A 24,565-nucleotide genomic window follows, 5' to 3' on the forward strand; every position below is an offset into this window, starting at 1 on the left:
TGTGTGTTGATGCATACCACACAGCATGTGGACGGAGGTCAGAAGAGAACGTGTGGGTGGCTGCTCTCCCCTCCTGCCCTGTGAGTCCAGGGATGGAGCTCATGTTGTCAGGCTTGGAGGAAAGGACCTTTATACACTAAGCTGTCTCACCAGCCTTAATAAGGATAACTATTTTTTGTTTTGTCTTGAATTTTGAGACGGAGTGTGTGTGTGTGTGTGTGTGTGTGTGTGTGTGTGTGTGTGTGTGTAGCCCTGGCTCTCCTGGAAAATTGCTTTATAGACCAGCCTCAAACTCAGAGAGATCTGCCTGCTTCTGCCTCCTGAGTGCTGGGATTAAAGGTGTGTATGTACCATTACCACCTAGCAAGGCTAAGTTTTAAAAGTATGAGTTTAGTTTAGAGTATGTATCTCCCTTCAATAGGATTTTATTATAAGAAAATTGAAACTCTACCATTCAGATACCTGAGAGCCTCAAGGTCTCTTTAGTCTTTGTTTTGTAGCTTTTGTTTTGTTAGAAATTTGCCAAAGCAACAAAAGTCCTGCCTATGGTCATGAAATCCTAGTGCAATGAGAAAAGACTGCACTGATGGTAATTCTGCCAGAGAGGGTAGGTAAAAATTTATGCAATGAAAAACCTATAGTGTCCCTGTTGATAAGCTGTGACAACAGCATTGGGGAACTTCCAACAGTTACAACCAGAGGAAACAACACTCAGGAAAGAAGAGGACTTCTCCTCCCTATGGACCTGTTTTTAAATACAATTTTATTCCAGATCTGAAAATTCTGCTGGAAAACGAAGAATGTAAGCTAGATTTTTCCCTTCAACCAAACTAAAAATTAGAAAAAATTTCTTACCTTTTGTCCACCTCTAAAAGAAAATTTTCACTGTTGCCCAACTGACTGAAATGCAGCTTGGCCGCTTTCCTCTCACTATCACGGACGGTTCGGTCATCTGGAGGCAAAAATCGTGGTCTGAGCATATTTCTTTTTCAAGGTCAATAATAGTAAGTCAGAAAACCATATTTACAAAGGAAAAACTGAACCAGGCTCATCTCATGCATTAGACAGGCCACAACACAATTCTATTATGTTGTCACTGGAGCAAGCAGTAACTCAGATGCCATAGCAACAACTGCCACCAGGTCAACTACTCCTTCAGGGAAGCGAAGCTTGGACAGCAAACAATCTCATATTAAGGCTGAATGCCACATTTTTCTGAAGTAACTTTTAACTTAGTTTCCTAGCAATAATTTTTCCAGGGCCATGCAAAATTAAATTTTATGGCAATAGGAAGTATATATTAAACAAGGAAATTATGAGGAAACATAGACCAGCTCATTCTAAGGAATTTTTTTTTTCTTTTTCAACTAGCTCCCAGTGAATTGCGTTGGATTTCTATTACTGTTGTACTTTATAGAGCTGAACACCTGGAAAAATAAGTTTCAACTTGGAAATTTTATGTTGAGGAGGAAGTAGTGGATAAACCATCAGCTGCAGAAAACTAAAGCTGGGAAGTAACTGATAAAATCATCGACGGTCATTCAACGAACAATAAAGGTCCTTGTCATACATCCTGCCAACACAAAGGGTTACATAAATACTGACTAGTAAACAAATGTCTCCGCCAGTGCACACTTTGATGGAAAGTCCAAAAGGTTGAGAGGCAGCTTATTTCAGTAGGATTCAGAGGAGAAATGAAAGAGGAGGAGGAGGAGGAGAAGGAGGGTCTCACCCAGCTTTTCCAGAGTTTGCAGTGTGTACACAGCAAAAAGCCTATAATCTGTATCTTTCCTCACAACAGGATTGAGTCTCAAATCTAGTTCTTTGAGGAAGGGTAAAGGCTGTAGTCGGGACACCTCCACTAACGAAGGGATGTTGTTGTAATACAAGTTTAGGTCTTGGAGTGAACATAAATACTGGATGCCCTGAAAGAAAGAAAGAAAAAAAAAGTACGTTAAGGAACTGTACGTTGCTGATCCTCAAAAATACTGCTCAAGACTGTTTCTCTCCCCCTTCCTCTCTCTCTCCCTCTGGCACCCCTCCCTGGTGCATAGGTGTGTGTGTGTGTGTGTGTGTGTGTGTGTGTGTGTGTGTGTGTGTGTGTGTCCACGTGTGGAGGCCAAAGGATGACATTCCTCAGTTTCTCATGTCTTTAATTTTGTTGCCATTTGTTTTTGAGACATTGTCTCACTGTCTAGCTATGACGACCCTGGAACTCTGTCCCGGGTCTCACTATATGGGCCAAGGTTGGCCTCAGATTCACAAAGATCCTCCTGCCACTGCCTCCTTAGTGCTAGGATTAAAGGTGTGCACCTGGCACTACTTTGGCTTATTTGTTTTATTTTGTTTTGTTGTTGTTGAGAAGCTTCTGTCACTGAACCGGAAGCTCACTGACTGCTGGCCAGCAAGCCCCAGGCACCAGGCCATCTCTGCTTCCCCGCGGCTTGAATTTCGTGAATTTCTGGATCTAGAATAAGGACTGTATGCCTCGGGCAGCATGCTCTTCACCAACTGAGCCCTGCTCCCTCTTGTATGGCCATTTGCTCCCTTGACTTGGACTTTTTTTTTTAAATTGAGATCACCATTTTCTGATCTTTCTAGAAAAAAGTCCACAGTGACAACATAGTCAAGTGTTTTTCCATGTGTATCATGTACCACCGTTACCAGAATCTCCTGGGCATGTCCTAAAACCACATAGTATTTCTCTTAGAATGGGGACTAAGAATCTGTATGCTTGCAAGTCAGACTGATTGTTTTACATGCATTGAAATGTGTACTATTGCTCTTGGTAATGCAAATGTCATGGTTTTCCCTGAGTATAGAATAACCTTGCCATATATATATATATAGGTCTATGTCTATGTGTGTATATACATATATATATATTTTTTTTTTTTTTGAGACAGGGTTTCTCTGTGTAGCCTTGGCTATCCTGGAACTTGATCTCAAATGAAGTTAGACTCAGGCCACCTAAACTCTGTGTAGACCAGGCTAGCCTTGAACTCAAGGATCAGCCTGGCTCTGCCTCCCAAGTGCTGGGACTAAAGGCGTTTATCACCATTGCCCAGCTTTACCTAGTATTTTATAAGAACAATCTTAAGCATAAAGGTAAAAGGATTTATAGAACATGATAAAATGTAGTTAGGGACATCTAAAAAGAAGATCCTGTACTTCCCAAGCTATATCCCTGCTTCTCATGAGACTATAAACTGAGTTGACCTGGCTGATTGTGGAATATGGAACCTACCTTTAGGCTAGTAATCAAATTCCTTGATAAATCTAAGGACCGGAGATTTTTGAAATTTCTGAAGGCATCACCAATAGAATGGATTTTTCCAGCATAAGATCCCTGCAATGAAAGAGACTCCACCAGTTCTGAAAAGAGATCATCAGTAGATACGTTACGATCTCTAGCTGGATAAACAGCAGCCAGTGAAAACAGGCTCTCCTTCCTCCCATAGGAACGTGTGCAAGGCCTTCCTCCCATGCCTCGTAAGATCACAGCTTTTGCTTGTGTGCCTTGTGTTTGTTGGGCAGGGATACATTTCTGGTTAGGAAAAATAACAAGGGACTCTAGATAAGACTTGTAAAAAGTCACCTCTTTTTGAAATGTCAATATGGCCAAAGACAGTGATACAAAACCACAGTCTAACAGCTGTTGGGTTCCCTAGTTACCTGAAAGTTGTAGCGCAAGTCCCTAAAAGCTCTCAAAACGAAATGTATTGATTCATTTGGATTGGTCTGCTTAGTTTAGTTTTATTTTGAGGCTGGGTCTTGCTAGGTGGCCCAGGCTGTCCGCAAGCTTCCAAGTACCCTTCCTGCATCTTCCTGAATGCTCAGATTACAGGCACGGGCCAGTCACACTTGCAAAACAAAAATTGAAAACAACTTTGCACCATTAGAATTCAGCTTTTTAGAAAATATTCTCAGAATTTTTCTAGGATTTATACTATATGTCACACAATGTCAGCTCCAGAGAGGTTTTCAGATAAAAGCAGCAAGCAAGATGAGGCTGCCAAGCGTTCTTCAAATGAAGCTAGAATCAGGCCACCTAAATAACACACAACGATACAAAGAATGAGGTGCATGCCTGCAAACCCAGCACTCGGGGAGGCAGAGGCAGGAGGATCTCTGTGAGTTCGAGGCCAGCCTGGCCTACATAGTGAGGTACAATGTCTGTGACTGTGTACTTGGCCCCTAGCCTTCTGGTGTAACAGTTTCCTATCTGTATATGGAAGGAAGTAATGTATTTAACTCATAAGATATAAGAATTAAGTTAATGTATTCATAAAGTTTAGGACAGTGCCCATCAGGAGTGGGTAGCTCCAAGGCACAGTATTTGCCAAGTACCTTGTCCCCAAAATGCACGACTCATGAGTGATATCTCAATTAATGTTTTATGTATACACTGAGGAAAGTGTGTGCAAGCTGACCTAGACACTTATTTCATTACATTTCATTTATTTTGTATGTGTGTGTAAGTGCACTTGCTAGCATACCTGTGTGTGTGTGTGTCTGTGTGTGCTTGTGTACATGCTACAGCACACATGTGATGGTCAGAGGACATCTTGAAGAATCTCTCCTTCTACTACAAGCCCCAGAGATTAAACTCAGGTTGTCATGCTAGGTGGCAGGCATCTTCACCCACTAAGCCATCTTACAGTCCCTTAGTTACTTTTTAGTGAAACCTAATTTTTATTAGGAAAAATATCTTAACAAATTACACTCATCTCAACTAGATATCTAACAGGCTTTACTACTTTTTAAAAAAAATTTGAGATAGAGTCCTATGTAGCCAAGGCTGGTCCCAGACTAATTTGTAGCCAAGGCTGGCCTTGATTTTTTTTTTTAAAGGTTTTTCGAGACAGGGTTTCTCTTTAACAGCACTGGCTGTCCTGGACTCACTTTGTAGACCAGGTTGGCCTCCAACTCACAGCGATCTGCCTGCCTCTGTCTCCCAAGTGCTGGGACTAAAGGCGTGTGCCACCTCACCCGGCTTTGCCTTGAATTTGTAATCACCCTGCCTCTACTTCCCGCATGCTGGAACCGCAGATGTGTGGCGCATGCCTGACAGTAAACGTTGTGTTAAAAATAAAGTAAGCCTGTCATTTCAGGAAAGCAACTGGTAGTCACTGCTGTCTATGATAATAATTCAGTTACCAACATTTCTTTTCAAATATGATTTAAGCACTAGCGATGTAGCTCAGTAGAAGAACAGAGGTTTAGCATGTCCATGGCTCTAGGTTTGATACACCTAACACTCTTCCCTAAAACAGAATTCTGAAAGAAGTCTATGTCCACCATGAACTCAATACTCCCCAATACTTAGGTTTTTCTAATGAGATTCTTAGAAATAGCAAAAAGATCTGGGTGGAGCGGTGGCTCAGCAGGTGAGAGCACTTGCTCTTCTTGCATGGGGACTTGGGTTCGATTCTCAAGACCCACATAATCATCTGTATTTCTAGTTTGGGAATCTAAAACCCTCTTCTGGCCTCTGCTGACACCAGACACATGCAGACATGCAGGCAAAATACTAATACATGCTGGGCGTGGTGGCGCATGCCTTTAATCCCAGCACTCCGGAGGCAGAGGCAGAGGCAGGCAGATCGCTGTGAATTCGAGGCCAGCCTGGTCTACAAAGTGAGTCCAGGACAGCCAAGGCTACACAGAGAAACCCTGTCTCTAACAAACACACAAAAACAAAAACCCACCACTAACAACAAAAAACTTAATATACATAAATATATGTTTAGAAAAAGATCTGAATTTTTTTCTATGTTTGTGGTGGTTTAAGTAAGAATGGCTCCCATAGGCTCATATATTTGAGTGCTCAGTCACCGGGGAGTGGCACTATGTGAAAGGATTAGGAGGTGCGGCCTTGTTGGATGAAGTGTGTCACTGGGGTTTCAAAAGCACCCCCCATCCCACCCCCACCCCCGTTAGGCTCAGGGTCTCTCTCGCAGGATCAGGATGTAGCTACAGCTTCAGTGCCCTGTGTGCAGCCATGTTGATAATGGACTAAAGCTCTGAAACGGTAAGCAAGCTCCCAGTTAAATGCTGAGTTGCCAATGCAGTGACTAAGGCTGTGTTGCATAATGAATACCTCCCAGTATTTGGAGCTATGTAATTCAGTGGCCGAGTGTTTCTAAATGACCAGCGCATGGTGTTCCATTCAAATACAAGATGTATCAATGGATTTCACTATAAAAAAGTGAAAAAAGTTCATTTATATAACTTTGGATTCCACACAACTAAAATTCAAGAAACTACTAGTTTCCGACTTTTATGTTTTACCAGAGAAGAAAAATATCTACAATCCTTACAAAGACTATGAAAATATTCCTCCCTTTTGCAACTATGTGCTGTTAATATCAGGTTTTTAAAAAATATATTTCAAATAGAACAACATATCAAAACATAAGTTAAAATGAAGCAAATAAGAGAATAAGGCTGCCTGTGTTAAATCGGATATTAAGGATTTTTTAAAAGAATATATACGTGTATATTTAATACTCTGTGATTTTTACTTTTAGAAAGCAGGTGATTTTCATTAAAATATTAGATTAAGGGATTAAAGAGACAGCACAGCCATTAAAACATGTACTGTTTTTGCAAAGAACTGGAGTTCAGGTCCCAGCACCGATTTAAGGGAGCTCACACGTAGCTCCAACTCCAGGGCATCTAACTCCTCTGGCCTCTGAGGGTTTCTGTACTCACATGTACACACTTAAAAAATTATGTTTGACTTTTTATCCTTAATTTTTTAAATAATAAAGTTTAAAATTTAAAAAGCTTTCAATGATGACAAAATAAATCTTTAAAAATACATTAGGTTTACATTTAGTGGATAAATTGTGGCGCTCTCTTAGTGATTTAATAAATTTTTTTACCTTTCTTAGTTTAAATTCCTATATGGTATTAGCAGATAGAGACGACACTAACGAGGGCTCTTTGATGTCGTGGTATGTGTGTATTTCTCAGTGCTAGAGCTCATGTATATACTAGACAAATGTTTTACTATGTGGCGATCCCTCCCCATACAGTAACATAAAAGAATCCTTTTTTTTTTTTTTTCTGAGACAGGGTTTCTCTGTGTAGCCCTGGCTGTCCTGGAACTCGCTCTGTAGACCAGGCTGGCCTCGAACTCACAGTTCTCCACCTGTCTCTGCCTCCCAGGGTGCTGCTGGGATTAAAGGTGTGCGCCACCAAGGTCAGTGCGGCTATGTAAGAGAATCTAATGACAGCCCCACCCCCACCCCAAATTGCTAAAAGCTGTGAATTAGAATTAGGAAAATTCAAAAAAGTAATAGGAAAGAAAAGGAAGTTTTGAAAACATTGAAGACAAAACTCAAGAAATAAAATTTAAATTAAATTAAAAGGACATTTTAGAAGTGAAGAATAAAGAATGAAAACAAGAGGTCTCGGAAGATGGATCAATGGATAAAGGGCTTGCCATGAAGCACTTCAATCCCCAGCATCCATGCAAAAACAACAACAACAACAACAACAACAACAAAGCAAAACACAACCCCAGTCTAGTGCCTGTAGTCCGGGGTGGGGGCTGGAGACAAGAAGACCCTCGGGGCTTGCAAGCTGAATGGCCTAGCTAAATAAGCAAGACTCAAGTTCAGTGCAAAAAACGCTGTCTCAGAAAAGTGAGTACTTGAGGAAGACACCCTTTGTCAACCTCTGGCCTCCAGGCAAGCACACCTGTACACCATACATACACATAAAAAGAGAAAAGTATGAAGACATGAACAGGAAGAAGTAAAAATAGATAAATTCTACTTCTGAGTATACTTTTTATCCAAATCAACTGAAAGCAGGGCTGAACACACAACTAGTATCTCAGTGTTCACAGAAGCATTATTCGTAATTAGCCCCAAAGTAAAAACAATACAATGTTCATCCATGGACATATAAGCAAAATATGTAATAAACACAAAAAGAAATCTTGCTCAGCTGTGAAAACAAAGGAAATTTTGATATATGCTGTAACACAGATGAGTTTGAACATGGCACACAGACTACCATCAAGAACCCCAAGCAATGGGCCACCTGCCCACAGCCTGAAACCTCTGAATCCATGAGCTTATACAAGCCTTATCTTCTTACAAGTTGATTTATCTTAACTATTTGATATGTAATGGAAAGCTAACTAACACAACGGGAGAAACTATTTGCTAACTATGTTCTCCAATAAAGGATTAGAATCTATCCAAAGTATACTAAAAAGTCTTCAAATTCAACACTAATTAAATTAACAATCCACTTTGAAAAATTAGTAGAAAGACCTGAACAAATACTTGACCAAAACACACACATACACAAATGGCTAAAAAAAAAAAAAAAAAGAAAACTGTTCAACATCATAAGTCACTAGGAAATAGCAAATTGAAAAAAAAAATGAGATACCAGTGCATATTAAAAGTACCAAGATCCAAAGCACTGACACTAAATGTTAATGAGACTATGGGGCAGCTGGAACTTCACTGATGGCTGGGATGCGATGCTGCAGCTGCAACTTAAAGACAGTTTGGCACTTTAAAAAGGCTGAGCATTCCTTCCCATAACATCTAGCTCTCACACGTGAACTGATAGTGTCTGTCCATATGAAGACTGCACACAGGTGTTTAGAGAATTTTATTCATGGTGACCAAGATGTTCTGAGCGGGGGAGTGTATAAGCAACCCATGGCACATCTGCACAGTGGAACACATTCGGCTAGAAGAAGAATGAATAACCAAAACACGCAAAGACACGGGAGAACCGTCTTTTCTTTGCAGCACTCACTCAGGTTGAACCTGTGGTCTTAAGCACACTAAGCAAGTGCTCTATCGTCTTTGTTTAGGACAGGGTCTTATGTAGCCTAGGCTGGCCTTGAACTCCTGAGCCTCCTCCTGCCATCTCTCCAGTGCTGGGATTGGAAACGTGTGCCACCATCCACAGCTGCTGTGAAAGAAACCAGCCGGTGACAAAGTGTGGGGTTCCAGCTCTGTAACATTCTGACTAAGTCAACAGTGAAATCATCAGTGGAAGGGAAGGACATAATGTCTGCCCCTGGGAGCAAAGGCAGGAAGATCACAAGCTTGACAGACCATCTTAGACTATATATATATATATATTCATCTTAAGATCATCTGGGCTTAGTGAGGTCCTGTATCACATAAGCAAGCAAACAAGATCAGAGGCTGTCAGGAGCTTGGGGTAAGGAAGAAACAAACGCGTGAGGCCCAGCAATTATTCATTTATTTTTAGATTTTTTAAAAATATGGGTATTTTGTCTGCATGGATGTCTGTATATCATGTGTGTACAGTGCCCACAGAGGCCAGAAGAGGGAGTCAGGTCCCCTAGGGCTGGAACTGTAGGTGGCTGTGAGCTGTCCTGTGGGTGCTGGGAGTCAAACCTGAGCTCTCTCTAAGAGCAACCTGTAACTACTCTTGACCCATGAGCAATTTCTCCATCTCCTACTTACTAGTTTTTAAAGTACTGTTAACTTAAGCTAAGGCTTTGCACATACTATGCAAGCTCTCCACCACTAGGTTGTATCCCCAAAACAGTAAGGAGGGATTTTTAAGGTATTGAAACCATTGTTTAATAGTGTAATATTAGACATAGGACATTCTAGATTTGTCAAAACTCAAGCAACTATACAATACAGAGGGAACCCTGTAGTGACAATTTCAGAAATTTGGTTTCTTTAAAAATACAGAAATATGAGCTATGTGTGGTGGCACACACCTGTAATCCCAGCACTCTGGGAGGCAGAGGCGGGTGGATCACTGTGAGTCTGAGGTAAGCCTGGTCTACCAAGCGAGTCTAGGACAGTCAAGGCTACACAGAGAAACCCTGTCTCAATCTCTTCCTCCCCCCCCCAAAAATCTCAAAAACAAAACAACTGCAGAAATATTACAAGAATGTGTTTTTGTTTTAATCCCAGGTGTGTGAACACAGGACTGATTTGGACTGTCCGCAGCAGCTATGATTTGCCTCATGCTATAGCAGAGGCATGGTTTTGCCAGTCTCAGACAATTGTGTGCAGTTTGGAATTCTGGGAAGTTTTCAGAGGGTACATAAAGGGGAGGGGAGGGGTAGGTGGTTGTTGATAGTTTAGGGAGGTTGGCTGTGGTTTACCAATAGCCATAGTCAAAGAAGAAATAAAGGGCAAGCAGTTAGACTCAGGGATTTTCCAAATGCCTCCCTCCCCTCTAGCCTTGTTTCTCTCCTATCTAGTGTTGGGGGTGGGAAGGCGGAGGGGAATGAAGGACAGGAAAAAGAAGAACCCACATAGCAGCAACCATTAGCTACAGAACCCTAACATAAAACATAGACCTCAGCTAGCAATGTATCAATATTAGTTCAATGATAACAACCGTATTACTGAAAGATTCTTACTAATCAGGGAAGCTGGAGGACTGGAGACGAACGCAAGGCTATGTGGGAACTCTGCGTTTTATGCTCACATTCTCTGTAAATCTAAAACTGCCCTAAAAAGTTTTTTAATAAAAAGTAATGAATTATAGATACATGCTAAAATATAGATAAACCTCCAAAATATGCCAGACAGAAAAGGATACATATTAATCCATTTGTAGGAAACATCCAGAAGAAGCAAATTCACAAAGATAGAAATTGGATTAGTGGTTGCCAACAGCTATGGAAAGTGGGGAAACCAGAGCGGTTTTTCTAATAGGTCAATGAAAACATTCTGGAACTAGACGGTGGAAATGGTTGCTGTCCTATTTAGCATCATCTGTCAATTTAAAGACAGCCTCAGTTAAAAACTTGCCTAGGTCAGAATGACCTGTGCGAAGTCTGTGGAGGACTTTCTTGGTTACTAATGGGCATAGGCGGGCACTAGGCAGATTGTCCTTGGCAGAGTGAAAAGGCTAGAGAAGCAAGAAGTGAGCCAGTAAGCAGTGTTTCTCCACAGCCCCTGCCTCCGGGTTCCTACTTTGAGTTCCCTCAGCGATGAGCTGTGCCCTGGAAGTGTAAGTCAAGCAAACCCTTTCCTGAGTTACATTTGGCCACAATATTTTATCACAACAAAAAGCGAACTAGAACAGGTATATAACCCTGCAAATGTACTAAAGGCCGTTAACTTATATACCTTAAAATGCTGAGTTTCGTAGTATGCAAATATCTTTTTTACAGCATCAAAAAACTTGTCCTGACTTTGACGTCAGTGTACTGGTAACTGTATGATACATAATAATCTAATACTCTAAAATTCTGCTATTGGGCAAAAGCTAAGGGCAGTTAGTGGTTCCACCAGTGATCTGCAGGATTTCTCATGGTTTTCACGGCATCCTCATCTGAAGAACAGACAAAAGGACCCCAGGATTATCACTCAACTAATACACTGTCACAGAGACAGGAATTCTCTAAAGATTTGCGTGAGGCGCAGGCTGTAAAAACATGTGCATTTGGTTCCAGCACTCATAGTGTTAGATCAAGGAACAAATCAAATTCTGTTATCATATATATTAAGAACAATAGAATAGTTTAGACTCACCAAGGTATTAAAGATGTTTTCTTTAAGGATGCCAAATACAAATCGCCAAAACACTATTAATTCCTGATTGTTTCATGGTTCTTCTTGCTGTAGGTAGTTTATTGTATATATGTGTAATAATATAAATACATATGTTAAAATATTTAATTAAAAAAGAGCAATAAAATAAGGGCTGGGGAGATGGCTCAGTGGTTAGGAGCACTGACTACTCTTCCAGAGGGCCCAGGTTCAATTCCCAGTATCCACATGACAGCTAACATCAGTTCTTAGGGATCCAATGCCGCCTTCTGGCCTCCTCTGGCACCAGGCACACATGTGGTGCACAGACACACATACAGACAAAAAATTCATACACATAGAAACAAAATGTAAATGAGATACATGCCCCAATGGGCAAAAATTCATTTTAATTGTAAAAACAAAAACTGAAGTTACTGCTTTCTAAACAGCCATGACAGCAGGAAGAGGAGCTGCCCGGCGAGGAAGGGGATCAATGTGTGGCAGGCATGGGTGGAATAGACTCAAAGAAACACTGGGTGCAAACGCTTTAACAAAGCCAGATGCTTTCTCTTCTAATTTTTGAAACCACTAAAAAAATAAAACTAAAGAGAAAAATGAAAACCATTTATAACTACACTTGGAAATTGAATTAATAACCTATCATAGAGCTTGTTTCTAATGACAAAAAAAAATAATTTCAAGCAAATAAAGCTTTAAAAATATTCTCAGAGCCCCCCTCAGACACAGTGATAGGGGAGGGGAGTAAGGGGAAAATGGGAGGGAGGAAGGAATGGGAGGATACAAGGGATGGGAGAACCATTGAGATGTAACAAGAATAAATTAATAAAAAAATGTTCTCAGGAATCAAAGTGAAAAGATCTCCCATTAGCATCAATTAAAGCAATAACCAAGGGTCGGGCGGTGGTGGCGCCCACCTTTAATTCCAGCATTTGGGAAGCAGAGGCAGATGGATCTCTGTGAGTTTGAGGCCAGCCTGGACTATCGAGAGAGTTCCAGGACAGCGAGAGCTGTTATATAGAGAAACCCTGTCTCGAAAAAACAAAAACAAAACAACAAAGAAACAAACAACAACAAAAGTAATAATCAGGATGGGTTAGATCACACCAAATAGTGTTGAGTCAATGAGTTTATAAAGATTCTGAGAAAGTAAAGCGGCCCTCATAGGTCACCTTTAAAGGATGTTAAGAAATAAACTTGCTTTTAAAACTGAGAAGTACTGGGTGAAACACCACCACCAAAATCAAACTTCAGTCTCGCCTTTCCTATACAACTGAAACCTCGTAACAACAAATGGTTGGTGTGGAGATTTTTGTCTTTATAGAATTATTGAGGTAATAAAGAACAATGGAATTTCTGTAATGCCTCGTGAATGAACAGACCTGGGCAAGTGTGTTCAATGGCTACTCCAAATTCAAAGAACTTCCTTACAGAAGTATACAGTGTTATCAAGGAGCAGCTTGTGATAAAGGCACAGGCAAACCAACCCTCAACCTAACCAACCCTCATAACTACTAGTTCGCAGGCAATACACAAACAAGAAAAAAATAACAAACATCTTAGGGATATAATGAATAAAATCCAGATTCTGTAATGAACTTTCAGAACAGATTTCCTCAAATATGATGAAAATTCAAGGAAAAAAAGTGGAGAACATTAAGATCAAATAAGATTTAAAACATATCAATAAACTGGCATATGTACTTTATATAGACTTTTTAAAAAGTATGGCCTAATCAGAGAAATGGTACTACTAGTTGAATATTTGCTATTAGGGGAGTTACAATAGCTGGGTATGGTAGCCCATGCCTTTAATCTCAGCATTCTGGAGGCAGAGGCAGGCGGAGCTCTATGAGTTCCAGACCAGCCTACTCTGCATGGTGAGTTCTTGGCCAGCCACGGCTATGTGAGACCCTGTCTCAACCTGCTCTCCCCCAAGAGAAGTTATTATTGGAGCTAGAGATGTAGCCCAGTGGTAAAGTGTTTGCCTAGCATGTAGAAGGCTCTGGATTCAATCCTGAGCAACACACACATACAGTTACTCATGGGAGTGGCACAGAAATGTATTCTGGAGAAAAAAAAATGTAGCAATATGGTTACATTTAAGGGCATTAAATAGGCAAATAAAGATGAACAGAACACTTTTTAAACAAAATAAATTATGGGTTGGGAACAGAGCTCAGTTTATTAAAAGCTTGGCGAATAAGCATGAGGACTGGCATTTGGATCTTTGGTACCCACACAGATGCTGGCCGGATGGAGTGGCCTATTTGTAATTCTAGCACTGGAAAGGCAGAGACAGGTGATTCCAGGAGCAAACAATGTAGATAGATTCATCCATTTCATTAGCTCTGGGTTCAGTGGAGACACCAGCTCAATGTGGAGAGCAATTGAGGAAGATTCCCAATGTTATCCTAGGGCCTCCACAGACATGCTCATACACCACACAGATGTGAAAGAACAAAGTTCCTGTTAAATATTTTAGATTGAATATTTGGTTATTTGAAGAGGGGGTTTTTGTTTTTGGTTGGTTTGTTTTTCAAAACAGGGTTTCTCTGTGTAGCCCTGGCTGCCCTGGACTGGAGTTGTAGACCAGGCTGGCTTCAAACTCATAGAGATATGCCTGCCTCTGCCTCCCTGAGTGCTGGAATTAAAGGCATGCGCCACCATGCTCAGTATTTGTAGAGTTCTTACCTCTGAAAATACGTGATGAGGTGTTTATGGATGAAATTATGTATCTAGGATTTGCTCTGGTGCAGAGGCTTAGGAGTAGAAGGAGGGGTATGTGTGGAAAAAAAAGATTGGCTATGAATTGACAGCGGTTGAGGTAAAGAGACAGCAGTTCGGGCTGGAGAGATGGCTCAGAGGTTAAGAGCACTGTTTGCTCTTCCAGAGGTCTTGAGTTCAATTCCCAGCAACCACATGATGTCTCACAACCGTCAGATACTGTGATCTGATGCCCTCTTCTGGCATGCAGGTGTAAATGCAGATAGAGCACTCATACATAAAATAATCTGAGAGAGAGAGAGAGAGAGAGAGAGAGAGAGAGAGAGAGAGAGAGAGGAGTTCATTATTCTGTTATTTTTGTTTTTTATATAATGGAAAATAGCCATAAAAATTATAAAATTTCTAGGCATAGTCACATGCCATTAATCCTAGCACTCAAGAGGCAGAGGCAGGTGTATCTCTGTGAGTTTGAGACCAGCCTAGGCTACATAGTGAATTTCAGGACATCTAGACCTACACAGTGACTCCCTGTCTCAAACAAATAAATATAAAATGCTTATATAGAGAGAGGATACTTCTGGAAATTTGGTAACAGTAATTGCCCTTAGGAAGAGGAACTAGGCCTGTAAGACAGACAGGCAAGGTAAAGACTTAACAATTTCTGCTTAACAATTATTGTAACCAGTGTATATCAAATTAATTACTTTAACAGTCTTTTTTAAAAGCTACATAATTACATATCCTTTCTCTGCCAAATAATTACCATCAGTCTACAACATGCCCTTTAGCATATCTTGTTTATGCTCTGTTCTTGACCCCACATCATGCCCCCCAGGTACTATTTTATTTTTGTATTTTTCTTTACAATCATAAACAATTCTTTTACTATCTCCTCTCTCAAACATATTTTTTTTCCCTTCTCATTCTACCTGAATATGGTTTCCTTCCTTCCTACTTTCCTGAGACCAATCTTGTCTTAAGTTGTCACAATGTCGACAGCACTAGTGCACAGAGGGCCGGTCTACAGACCATTGGTCTAATCTCTTGTATAATTATTAAATAATTAAAATTGTTATTTGGCTGAGCTTGGTGGTGTAAACCTTTAATTCCAGCACTTGGGATCCTATGACAGGCAGATCCCACTGAGTTCGGGCAAGTTCAGTCTAAATAGAAAGACTCGTCTCAAATAACGCCTCCCCCCCCCCAAAAAAAAAGGTTTAGCTGCTCTATATTTTTCTAGCTGGAGACTAGAAGGGGTATATGCCCTTTTCCTCAAAAATCATTACTTTTTCTTTCTTTCTTTTAAAGCCTAGATCTCCAGTTTATGGATTGTACCCTTGTACCTCAGCCCTTGTACCTCAGCCTCCCTAGTTGCTGGGATTACTGGCATGCACTACTACACCCAGCTTTGTTCCTTTCCACTCCCAATATCAAGGCGAATCATTACACAGAAATATTTTAGTGTGTGTGTGTGTGTGTGTGTGTGTGTGTGTAGGTTCAATTTTCTTAACCAAAATATTTTATTACAACTTATTAACCGAGCGTACGTCACTTATAACCTGACTAACCAAAACAATAGGAAAAGAGGATTAAGGAACACAATAACAGAACCATAAGGATATCAGTTCCAAGGAGCGATTCTCCTGGCACAATCAGCAGGATTTCTTCTTCTGAACCTGGAGTAACAAGAACCTGGAACCACAGCAGGAGCCGGAGCCCCAAAGCCTTACCTCAACCGGTTCTCTCTAGGAGCATCTCGAAGTCCAGCGATGAAAAGCCAAAACTATCTGAAGTCTCCAAAAGGCCCCGCCTCCAGTTCTGGGCTCATTTATATATCTCCTCCCAGAGCCTGGTCACGGGATCTTTTCAGCTGGCAACAATCAAGCTCCCACACATGGTGGTTGCTCTTCTAGTAGATTAACTTCACCTGTTCTCTCATAAAACCATTCCAATCCCACACTTGGGATCCAAAAAACAGGTTTATCTCTCCTTCGCACGCGCGTGTGTGATGTGTGTGTGTGTGCACGTGTGCGCATTCCTTTAATCTCAGCACTTGGGAGGCAAAAGCAGACGAATCCCTGTGAGTTTAAGGACAACCTGGTCTACAGAGCAAATTCCAGGACAGCCAAGGCTACCCAGAGAAACCCTGTCTACAAAAACCAATTAATTAATTAACCAAAATATTTTAATGGAAGGGAAGACACAGATGTGTACCAAGCCAATGAAGTTTATTTTATCTGACTTATAAAATAAGCAAGTGTACAGTAGCTTTAAAAAAGAAAATATATATGAGGGTGTTGCCTAATTGGTAGAATGCTTGCCTAGATGCACTGAGCGCTAGAGTTGATTTTTCAGAACTGCATAAAACTGGGCATAGTGTTAAGTTTGAGGCCAGCCTGGGCCACACGAGACCTTGTGTATGTATATATATATGTATATACATACATATATACACATATATAGCATTAATTTATATATTAATTGCATTATTATCTTTGATTACAGAAAAACAGATTAGCACCTTCCTTATTATTCATGTGATTGTTGACATATCAGTATTTGTTATGGTTATAGCACAGGCCTTGGAATTGGTCTTGGATTTTATTTTATTTTATTTTATTTTTATGTTTATTGTTTAGACAGTATTCTGCCTGCACGTACACCTACAGGTCAGAAGAGGGCACCAGATCTTTTTATAGATGGTTGTGAGCCACCATGCGGTTGCTGGGAATTGAACTCAGGACCTCTGGAAGAACAGACAGTGCTCTTAACCCTTGAGCCATCTCTCTAGCCCCGGTCTTGGATTTTAAAACCCTGTCTGTATCACCAGCTGTAACTCAGGGCTCTAACTTAATTTTACTGATTTGTAAAACGGGAACCATAACAGCATAACAGATTAAACGCAGGTAGGGCACTTAACCCAATGAGTGACAGTAATGATGTCGCTAACTTATGAGGGAGGTAAGAGTTTAATTAGGAATATCGAAGCCTTACCCAGCTTTCTTCCTTCTTAGAGACTCGAAGAGCAAGCAAGCTATGTGCGTCAGACCTGTCAAAGGCAGGGTCCGGCTTCACTCAGTATTACCTCTAGGATGAAGGCAAGGCTGGAGCACTGAACTAAATGACTGGTGGACTGCTTAGTATTTCACATAAAGTCACTTGGAGCCTTAAAAGGAACTCTAGTTCTTGACGTTCTTTACAAAGGATGACTGAATAGGGTGTCCTTTCCCAGTGCATCCAACTTGTAAAAGTCCTGCTGGGCAGGAATTTAAGAAACTGCAAAAATTAACACCCCTTGTGCCCCAAGAGTGCCCACCACCACAACTGCCTTTCTCAACACTTCACACTCCTCTCGGATTTCTCATCTTCTCCCTCAGACTATCCCGTTACTTCCGGCTCTGCACCCTAGTGTAACCCTTCTGCCACAATTTCCTCTTTCTTCGTCTCGGGGAACCGCTCCTCTGCAGTTGCCTTGCCTCTACCTCGGGCTCCCAAGGCTTCCACCACGGTTTCCTCCACAGCCTCTGAGCCATGCCCCAGATCAACACCCTCCAGGAGGCCCTACCTGGCTGCTCGAGGGTCAGCGCCCCCAGGCGGCGGAGGCTCTCCTCGTCCAGATCCCATTGCTCCGCCATTCGCGCCCGCCGCTCACCTGCCGCGGCTCGGGAGACCGCCCCGTGCTCGCCAGACCACGCCCCTTCGCGCCAGGCCCCGCCCCAGGCCCAGGCCCTGCCCCTCCCACTAGTTGCTGGTCTCTAGGAGCCGTTAGAGGACTGGTCCGTCACGAGCCTGTCCGCCTGCCACAGAAGTTAGGACTATGGTATGGAGCCTGTCGAATGGCGGGAGTTGATGCCCAGGATTAGGAATCTAACTTTTGGGTCTGAGGGTCGGAAAGTGGCCCTAGTTCAGAAGAATATGGGGAAGGCTTGTCTGAGTAGTTGTGAGAACAATGCTGTGCTGCCTTGAGGGATGAATGAACTGTTTGTTCCACACTACCGAGGGTTGGATGGGCAGCAGGTTGGCGGGGTGAAGGTGTGTCTCTTTGAAGGACGGACGTCTTTGAATCTTAAAGCCCAGGTTCATTCTACAGCAAGATGGGAATGACATTTAAAGGCGAAATCCAGATCTGATGGTTTGGGGGGGGGGGACAGATTTTGGAGGTATGACGTGAACTCCCCAAGGTCAGAGAATCTTGGCCCTGAGGAACTGAGTCTTGTCTTTAGGGTAGTGAGTTTCTATCGCTATAATTTGAGTTGGATGAGATGCTCTTTGGGATGGAGTTAAGGTGACTGACAAATTGTCCTGCTTCCTGCACTTGGTTTAGCAAGAAGCCAGCCCCTACTCCCCCACAAGTACTACAGGTTTACCAAGCTGCGGCTGGCTGGAGGCTCTCTGTCAGGCTGGAATAGTTCTGTACTAGTAAGCCCGTGAACAACTTTTGGGGAAGAAAACTTTGGAAAGAACAGTTACATTCCTAACTTTTGCCAGGAAGCATCCCTTGAGAGCCCTCCCATGGGTGACACACAGGGAAGCAAATTCTTCCTGTTCTTTAATAAGCAGAGCTCAACCTCCAAGGAAAAGGTTTTCTTACCATCTGAAATTGGCACGCGCGTGCACACACACAGTGAACTTTCAATCAGTTATGTACCTTTAAAGAGAACAAAAGAAAAATCAAATTCTTGTCCACCTGTGCCTTTTGGTATAGGTAGGGCCCTTAGTTACTCTCAGTTTTATCATGTCCAGCCTAAGTCGCATTTAGAAGGCCTAGGACTCAAAGTGACATCGTTAGATTAGCTTTTTGAGTTCTGTTTCTGGGCCATTAATCCATTTTATTTGGTTTTTTGTTTTTGTTTTTTGTTTTTTTTTTTGTTGAGAGAGGATTTCTCTGTGTAGCCTTGGCTGTCTTGGACTTGCTTTGTAGACCAGGCTGGTCTTGAACTCACAGCGATCCACCTGCCTCTGCCTCCCAAGTGCTGAGATTAAAGGCGTGCGCCACCACCGCCCGGCCATTAATCCATTTTATAATCTGTTCTTTCTCTTCTGGTCTGCCTAGAGGTTTTCTAGTCTTAAAAATGGCATGTCTAATTGTTCCTCTCTATTTAGACAGGCCTCACTATAGAAGAATGCCCCTCTTCTTTATTACAAAGATTTATTTTCCTTCCTCAGAGATCAAGGTTTTTGATGGAAGAGGAAGCTTTCCTTTCTTAAACACCCACCTTGTAGTTTAATAATCTTGCTTCCACCACCACCATTCTTAGAAAAAAGTTTAAGTTAGCATACAAACTGGAGGGTTCCATTGTGACATTTTCAAATACATATGCCATTCCTCTTTGCTGTGCCCTTCTCTCCTTAAGTGGTCCCATCAGCTGTTTTTATGCTCCGTGTCTTCTGTTACTCTCTCTTGTTCCCCTTCCTTTAGGCCTCTTCTTCCTCTCTCTTTGGCCCCTCTCTATTTTCACATCATATGCATATATGTAGAAATCTATATTCCATGTATGAAAGAAATCATGAGGCTAGCTTATTTGTCTCCAGTATCAATCCGTTTTCCTAAAAATATTAGAATTTTATTTTTTAGAGTTGCATAAAATTCCATTGTGTATATGTACATTTTTTAAAAACCCACTCACCTGTCAATGTATGTTTGGGTGCTCCTACATCGTGGCTGTTGCGAACAGTGCAGGAGTAAACATGGATATGCAGTCTGTCTATGGCGTGCTGCTTTAGAATTCTTCAGGGTAAGAAAGTAACCAAGGAAGGAAAACACACCAAATGCAGCAGCAGCACCTCATGGTCTATGGTGCCTGCCTGAATAAAAAGGAGGGAAGACACTTCACATACTTCTGTTCTGCTTTCTGGTATTCCCAGATGTAGAAATCCTAGTTTCATGCTTTTGCGCCCATGAATTCTGTCACAGCTTCTCTGCTGTCTTGGACTGTGTGCTCTTAAACCACAAGCCAAGACAAATCCTCCTCCTCACAAGCTACTTAATCATTATTATTATAGTGTGATGTTTATGGGTGGGTGCTGGGTGCTCATACCATGGACATATCTAGAGATCAGAGGACAACTTTAGTGAGTCAGTTCTTTTCTTCCAAACACACACCTTTAATCCCAGCACTTAGGAGGCAGAGGCAGGTAGATCTATGAGTTTGAAGTCAGTCTGATCTACAGATCAAGTTCCAGGACACCAGAGCTACACAGAGAAACTCTGTCTCAAAAAACAAATAAAAATAAAGCAATTTGACATGGGTCTCAAGGATTAAAATTAGGTCACCAGGCTTGCACAGTAGTGTCTTTACCCATAGAGCCATCTGATAGCCCTTTAAATTGCTTTTAACAAATGCAAAGTATTGCTGGGTGTGATGGCACACACCTTTAATCCCAGCATTTGGGAGGCTGAGGCAGCCACATCTCTGTGAGTTCAAAGCTATCCTGGTCTACAAAGAGAATTCCAGGACAGCCAAGGCTGTTAAACAGAGAAATCCTGTCTTGAAAAACCAAAACCAACCAAACAAACCAAATACAAAGTATTTTGTCACATCATTGAGAAAAATAACTACTACAAGGTACACACACACACACACACACACACACACACACACACACGTACACATGTGTGTGTGTGGTACTAGCTGAGTGGTGCAATTGAGTTATATGATAGTTCTGTTTAGTTTGTTTTTATTTTTTGCTCCTTAATACACACACAGTGTTGGGAAGTTACTGCAGTTGGGCAGTTGTGGTGCACACCTTTAATCCCAGCCCTTGGGAAGCAGAGGTAGGTGGATCTCTGTGAGTTCAAGGCCAGCCTGATCTACAGAGTGAGTACAGGACAGCCAAGGCTACACAGAGAGACCCTGTCTCGAACAAAACAAAACAAAACACAAAAAACAAAACAAAAACAAAAAACAAAACAGAGAGAGAGAGAGAGAGAGAGAGAGAGAGAGAGAGAGAGAGAAGAATGCTTACTGCTCTTGCAGAAGACCAAGGTTTGTTCCCAGAATCCATAGGGAACTTTACAACAGTTAGTAACTCCAGTTCCATGGGATTTGAGAGCCTCTTCTGGCCCCTATGAGCTCCTGCATGCGCTCAGTGCACATAAAATCATGCTGGAATATACACTTAGACATAAGTAATAAATTCCTTAAAATAGCCCCATACATATGATTTAATATTTTGGGTCTGTTTGTTTTGAAACAGACACTCACTCTGTAGCCCTGGCTAGCCTGGAACTCACAGAGGTAAGAGGTAAGAAGAAACCCACCTGTCTCGGCCTCCTGAGAGCTGGGATTAAAGGCATACACCACCACGCATGGTTGACTTACTATTTCAATAAATATAATTCAATGAGCTTATGTTTTCAGAGTTGTGCAACCACCACCATAACCAACTATAAAATGTTTTTATCTTCCTTAGCCAGGATTAGTCCCCCAGTCCTAAGTAGCCACTGATCCTCTTTGTCTCTGTAAATTTGCCTTTTCTTCACATTGCCTGCTTTGTTTTTCTTAGCATGATGTTTCAAGGTGAACCCATGTTGTGACATGTATCAGTACTTCATTCCTTTTTATTAATAACATTTCACTTGGGAGGCAGAGACAGGTGGATCTGTGAGTTCAAGGCCAGCCTTGTCTACATAGTGAGTCCCATGCCAGCCATGGCTCCCACGTGAGACCTTGTCTCAAACAAACAAGCAAACAACCTACCAAAATAGTTTCAATGTATGGATATATTTCACTTTGTTTATTCATTCGCCAGTTGATGAACAAATTCAACTGAACAGAAAGATTTATTTCTAGGCTCCAGTTTAGTTTTTTTGTTTGTTTTGTTTTGTTTTGAGACAGGGTTTCTCTGTGTAGCCTTGACTGTCCTGGACTTGCTTTGTAGACCAGGCTGGCCTTGAACTCAGAGATCCTCCTGTCTTTGCCTCCCTGAGAGCTGGGATTAAAGGCGTGCGCCACCACACCAGCTCTAGGCTCCAGTTCTATACCATGTATTTATATGGTTGCCTTTAATTGATCTTGATGTGTACTAAGTTCTAAAATGGAAGTATGGATTCTAAAATTTTGTCTTCCTTTCCAAAGATTGTTGTAGCCGTTCTAGGTCCTTTCTCAGGCAGCGGATGTTCTCTTCAGTATTGTGTGGAAGCTGCTGGTCAGTTTGGAGACTGCCGCCATATTTGTTCAGACAAGGTTTTGCTGTGTAGCTCAAGTTGGCCTAGAATGAGCAATCATCCTGCCAGAGCCTCCAGAATTTGAGGGCTATAGTTGTGGACCAGCATGCTCTACTTGACTGTTGTCATCTCCATATTAAATATCTCAAATGAACCTATATTCCCATTTATTTGGGTATATTAAAAGTTTCTCTCAACAGGGGACTAGGGAGAGGGTTCATCAGGAAAATACTGAGTTTGAGCTCAGCACCCAAATTCAGGTCCTCCTGCTTCCCAGCAATCATTCTTCTCCAGTTGTACTGTTCTCCTGCCTCCCACCTTTTAATTCAGGGTCTCACTATGTAGCCATAGCTGTCCTTGAGTTCAGTATGTAGACACTGGCCTTAGACTTGTAGTGAGCCTCCTGTCCCCGTCTTGAAGTGTTGGCATTACAGATGCATGTAAGCAACCATGGCTAGGTTTTTAAATTGTTAATGTATAAAATTTAATTTAAAAATATTCTTCAGTCTTGCTGAGCTCATAACATTCTCTCTTTCTCTCTCTCTCTCTCTCTCTCTTTCTCCCCCCCCCCCCCGTGTGTGTGTGTGTGTGTGTGTGTGTGTGTGTGTGTGTGTGTGTGTGTGTGTGTGTGTTCCTTTGGATGATGTCAGCAAATGTAGTTTAGTACTTCTCATCAGGGTGCTTTCAATTTTTTTTTTTTTGTTGTTACATAACCCTCATCTCTTTTCCCTTTAGGAGGAGCCTGGCATGCCCCATGAATCAGCAGAGGATTTGTTTCATTTCAATGTTGGGGGCTGGCATTTCTCAGTTCCCAGAAGCAAGCTTGCTCAATTCCCAGACTCATTGCTCTGGAGAGAGGCTTCCGCCTTGACCTCTTCAGAAAGCCAGAGGCTATTCATTGACAGAGACGGCTCCACGTTTAGGCATGTACACTATTACCTCTACACTTCCAAGCTCTCCTTCTCCAGCTGTGCAGAGCTGAACCTACTCTATGAGCAAGCCCTGGGTTTGCAGCTGATGCCTTTGCTTCAGGTAAGATGTGCTCTCTTCCAAGAGTGATGATCAAAAGCATCACTAAAGGTGAGGCTCTGCTCTATGTTGGTTTCTGAGGTAAACCTTTCCATGGGCAAGTGGGAAGAGTAAGTTAAAATGCTAAGCAATATACTGGCACTGTATGCTGTCTTTTGTTTGTTTGTGAGACAGGGTCGCACTACATAGCCAGGGATCACCTTGAGTTTATGATTTTCCAGCCTCTGTTCAACAAGGGCCACCACACCCAGCTCTTGATTGCTCAGTATTAACAGAGATGTCCACTCTGATTCTGCTTTATTTACATCAGCAGCCACAAGGGACCCAAGACAGAATTTAATGTCCACTGAGAGGGTATCTTAGGCTCTTTCAATTTTTATTTTAAAGCCAGGTGGTGGTGGCGCACGCCTTTAATCCCAGCACTTAGGAGACAGAGGCAGGCAGATCGCTGTGAGTTCAAGGCCAGCCTGGTCTACAAAGTGAGTCCAGGACAACCAAGGCTACACAGAAAAAGCCTGTCTCAAAAAAAAAAATCTTATTTTAAGCTGCTACTTATTTTTTTTTTTTTGAGGTGGTGGGCACAAAACCCAAAGTTTTCTGCATGCTAGGCAAATACCCCACCACTGAGTTACATCTCAGAGAGATTTGCCTGCTTTTGCTTCCAGTGTTCTGGGATTAAAGGTGATTCCTGATTCACCATGCCCACTGTTTTTGTTGTTGTTGTTGTTGGTTTGTTTTTTGGTTTTTGTTTTTTGGTTTTTTTTTTTTTTTTTTTTGGTATTTTGAGACAGGGTGTTTTGTTTTGGTTTGTTTTGGTTCTTTGAGACAAGGTTTCTCTTTTTAGCCCTGGCTGTCCTGGAATTCACTCTGTACACCAGGCTGGCCTTGAATACAGGATTAAAAGTGTATGCCACCATCTGGCTCAATATGACCTAGAACTCACAGTGAAGTCAGTGGTGCTCTTCCTGCCTCCACCTATTGCTGAGACTGCAGACATATACCACCTTACCTTTTTTTATTCTTATTTTTGCATTTTGAGGAAGGGTCTCATGTAACCCATGCTGGCCTTGAACTCACTCTATAGCTGAGGAGGATTCTTGATTCTGTC

General features: G+C 41.8%; 2 protein-coding genes across 8 annotated transcripts in view; one reads left to right on the forward strand and one right to left on the reverse strand.

Moving 5' to 3' along the window:
- The window catches only part of LRRC36 (leucine rich repeat containing 36), a 55,897-nt gene extending 37,877 nt beyond the window's left edge, over window positions 1–18,020 (reverse strand). For all 6 annotated transcript variants that reach the window (XM_084755514.1, XM_084755518.1, XM_084755517.1 and 3 more), the window contains exons 1-4: window positions 17,827–18,020; window positions 3,248–3,375; window positions 1,733–1,925; window positions 856–952 (exon numbers count right to left, since the gene is read on the reverse strand). In XM_084755514.1, coding sequence (XP_084611640.1) covers window positions 856–952; window positions 1,733–1,925; window positions 3,248–3,375; window positions 17,827–17,896 — 488 coding nt within the window. In that variant the 5' untranslated portion in view covers window positions 17,897–18,020. The remainder of the gene's footprint in view (window positions 1–855; window positions 953–1,732; window positions 1,926–3,247; window positions 3,376–17,826) is intronic.
- KCTD19 (potassium channel tetramerization domain containing 19) overlaps window positions 17,964–24,565 on the forward strand; it is a 33,142-nt gene continuing 26,540 nt past the window's right edge. Inside the window, exons 1-2 of one of the 2 annotated variants that reach the window (XM_084755513.1) lie at window positions 17,964–18,081; window positions 23,164–23,460. In XM_084755513.1, the coding sequence (XP_084611639.1) occupies window positions 18,079–18,081; window positions 23,164–23,460 (300 nt within the window). In that variant the 5' untranslated portion in view covers window positions 17,964–18,078. The other variant, XM_084755512.1, reaches the window with a different exon arrangement.

This window comes from Acomys minous (assembly GCF_964271855.1).
Source record: "Acomys minous genome assembly, chromosome: 14".
In the NCBI taxonomy this organism is placed as follows: domain Eukaryota; kingdom Metazoa; phylum Chordata; class Mammalia; order Rodentia; family Muridae; genus Acomys; species Acomys minous.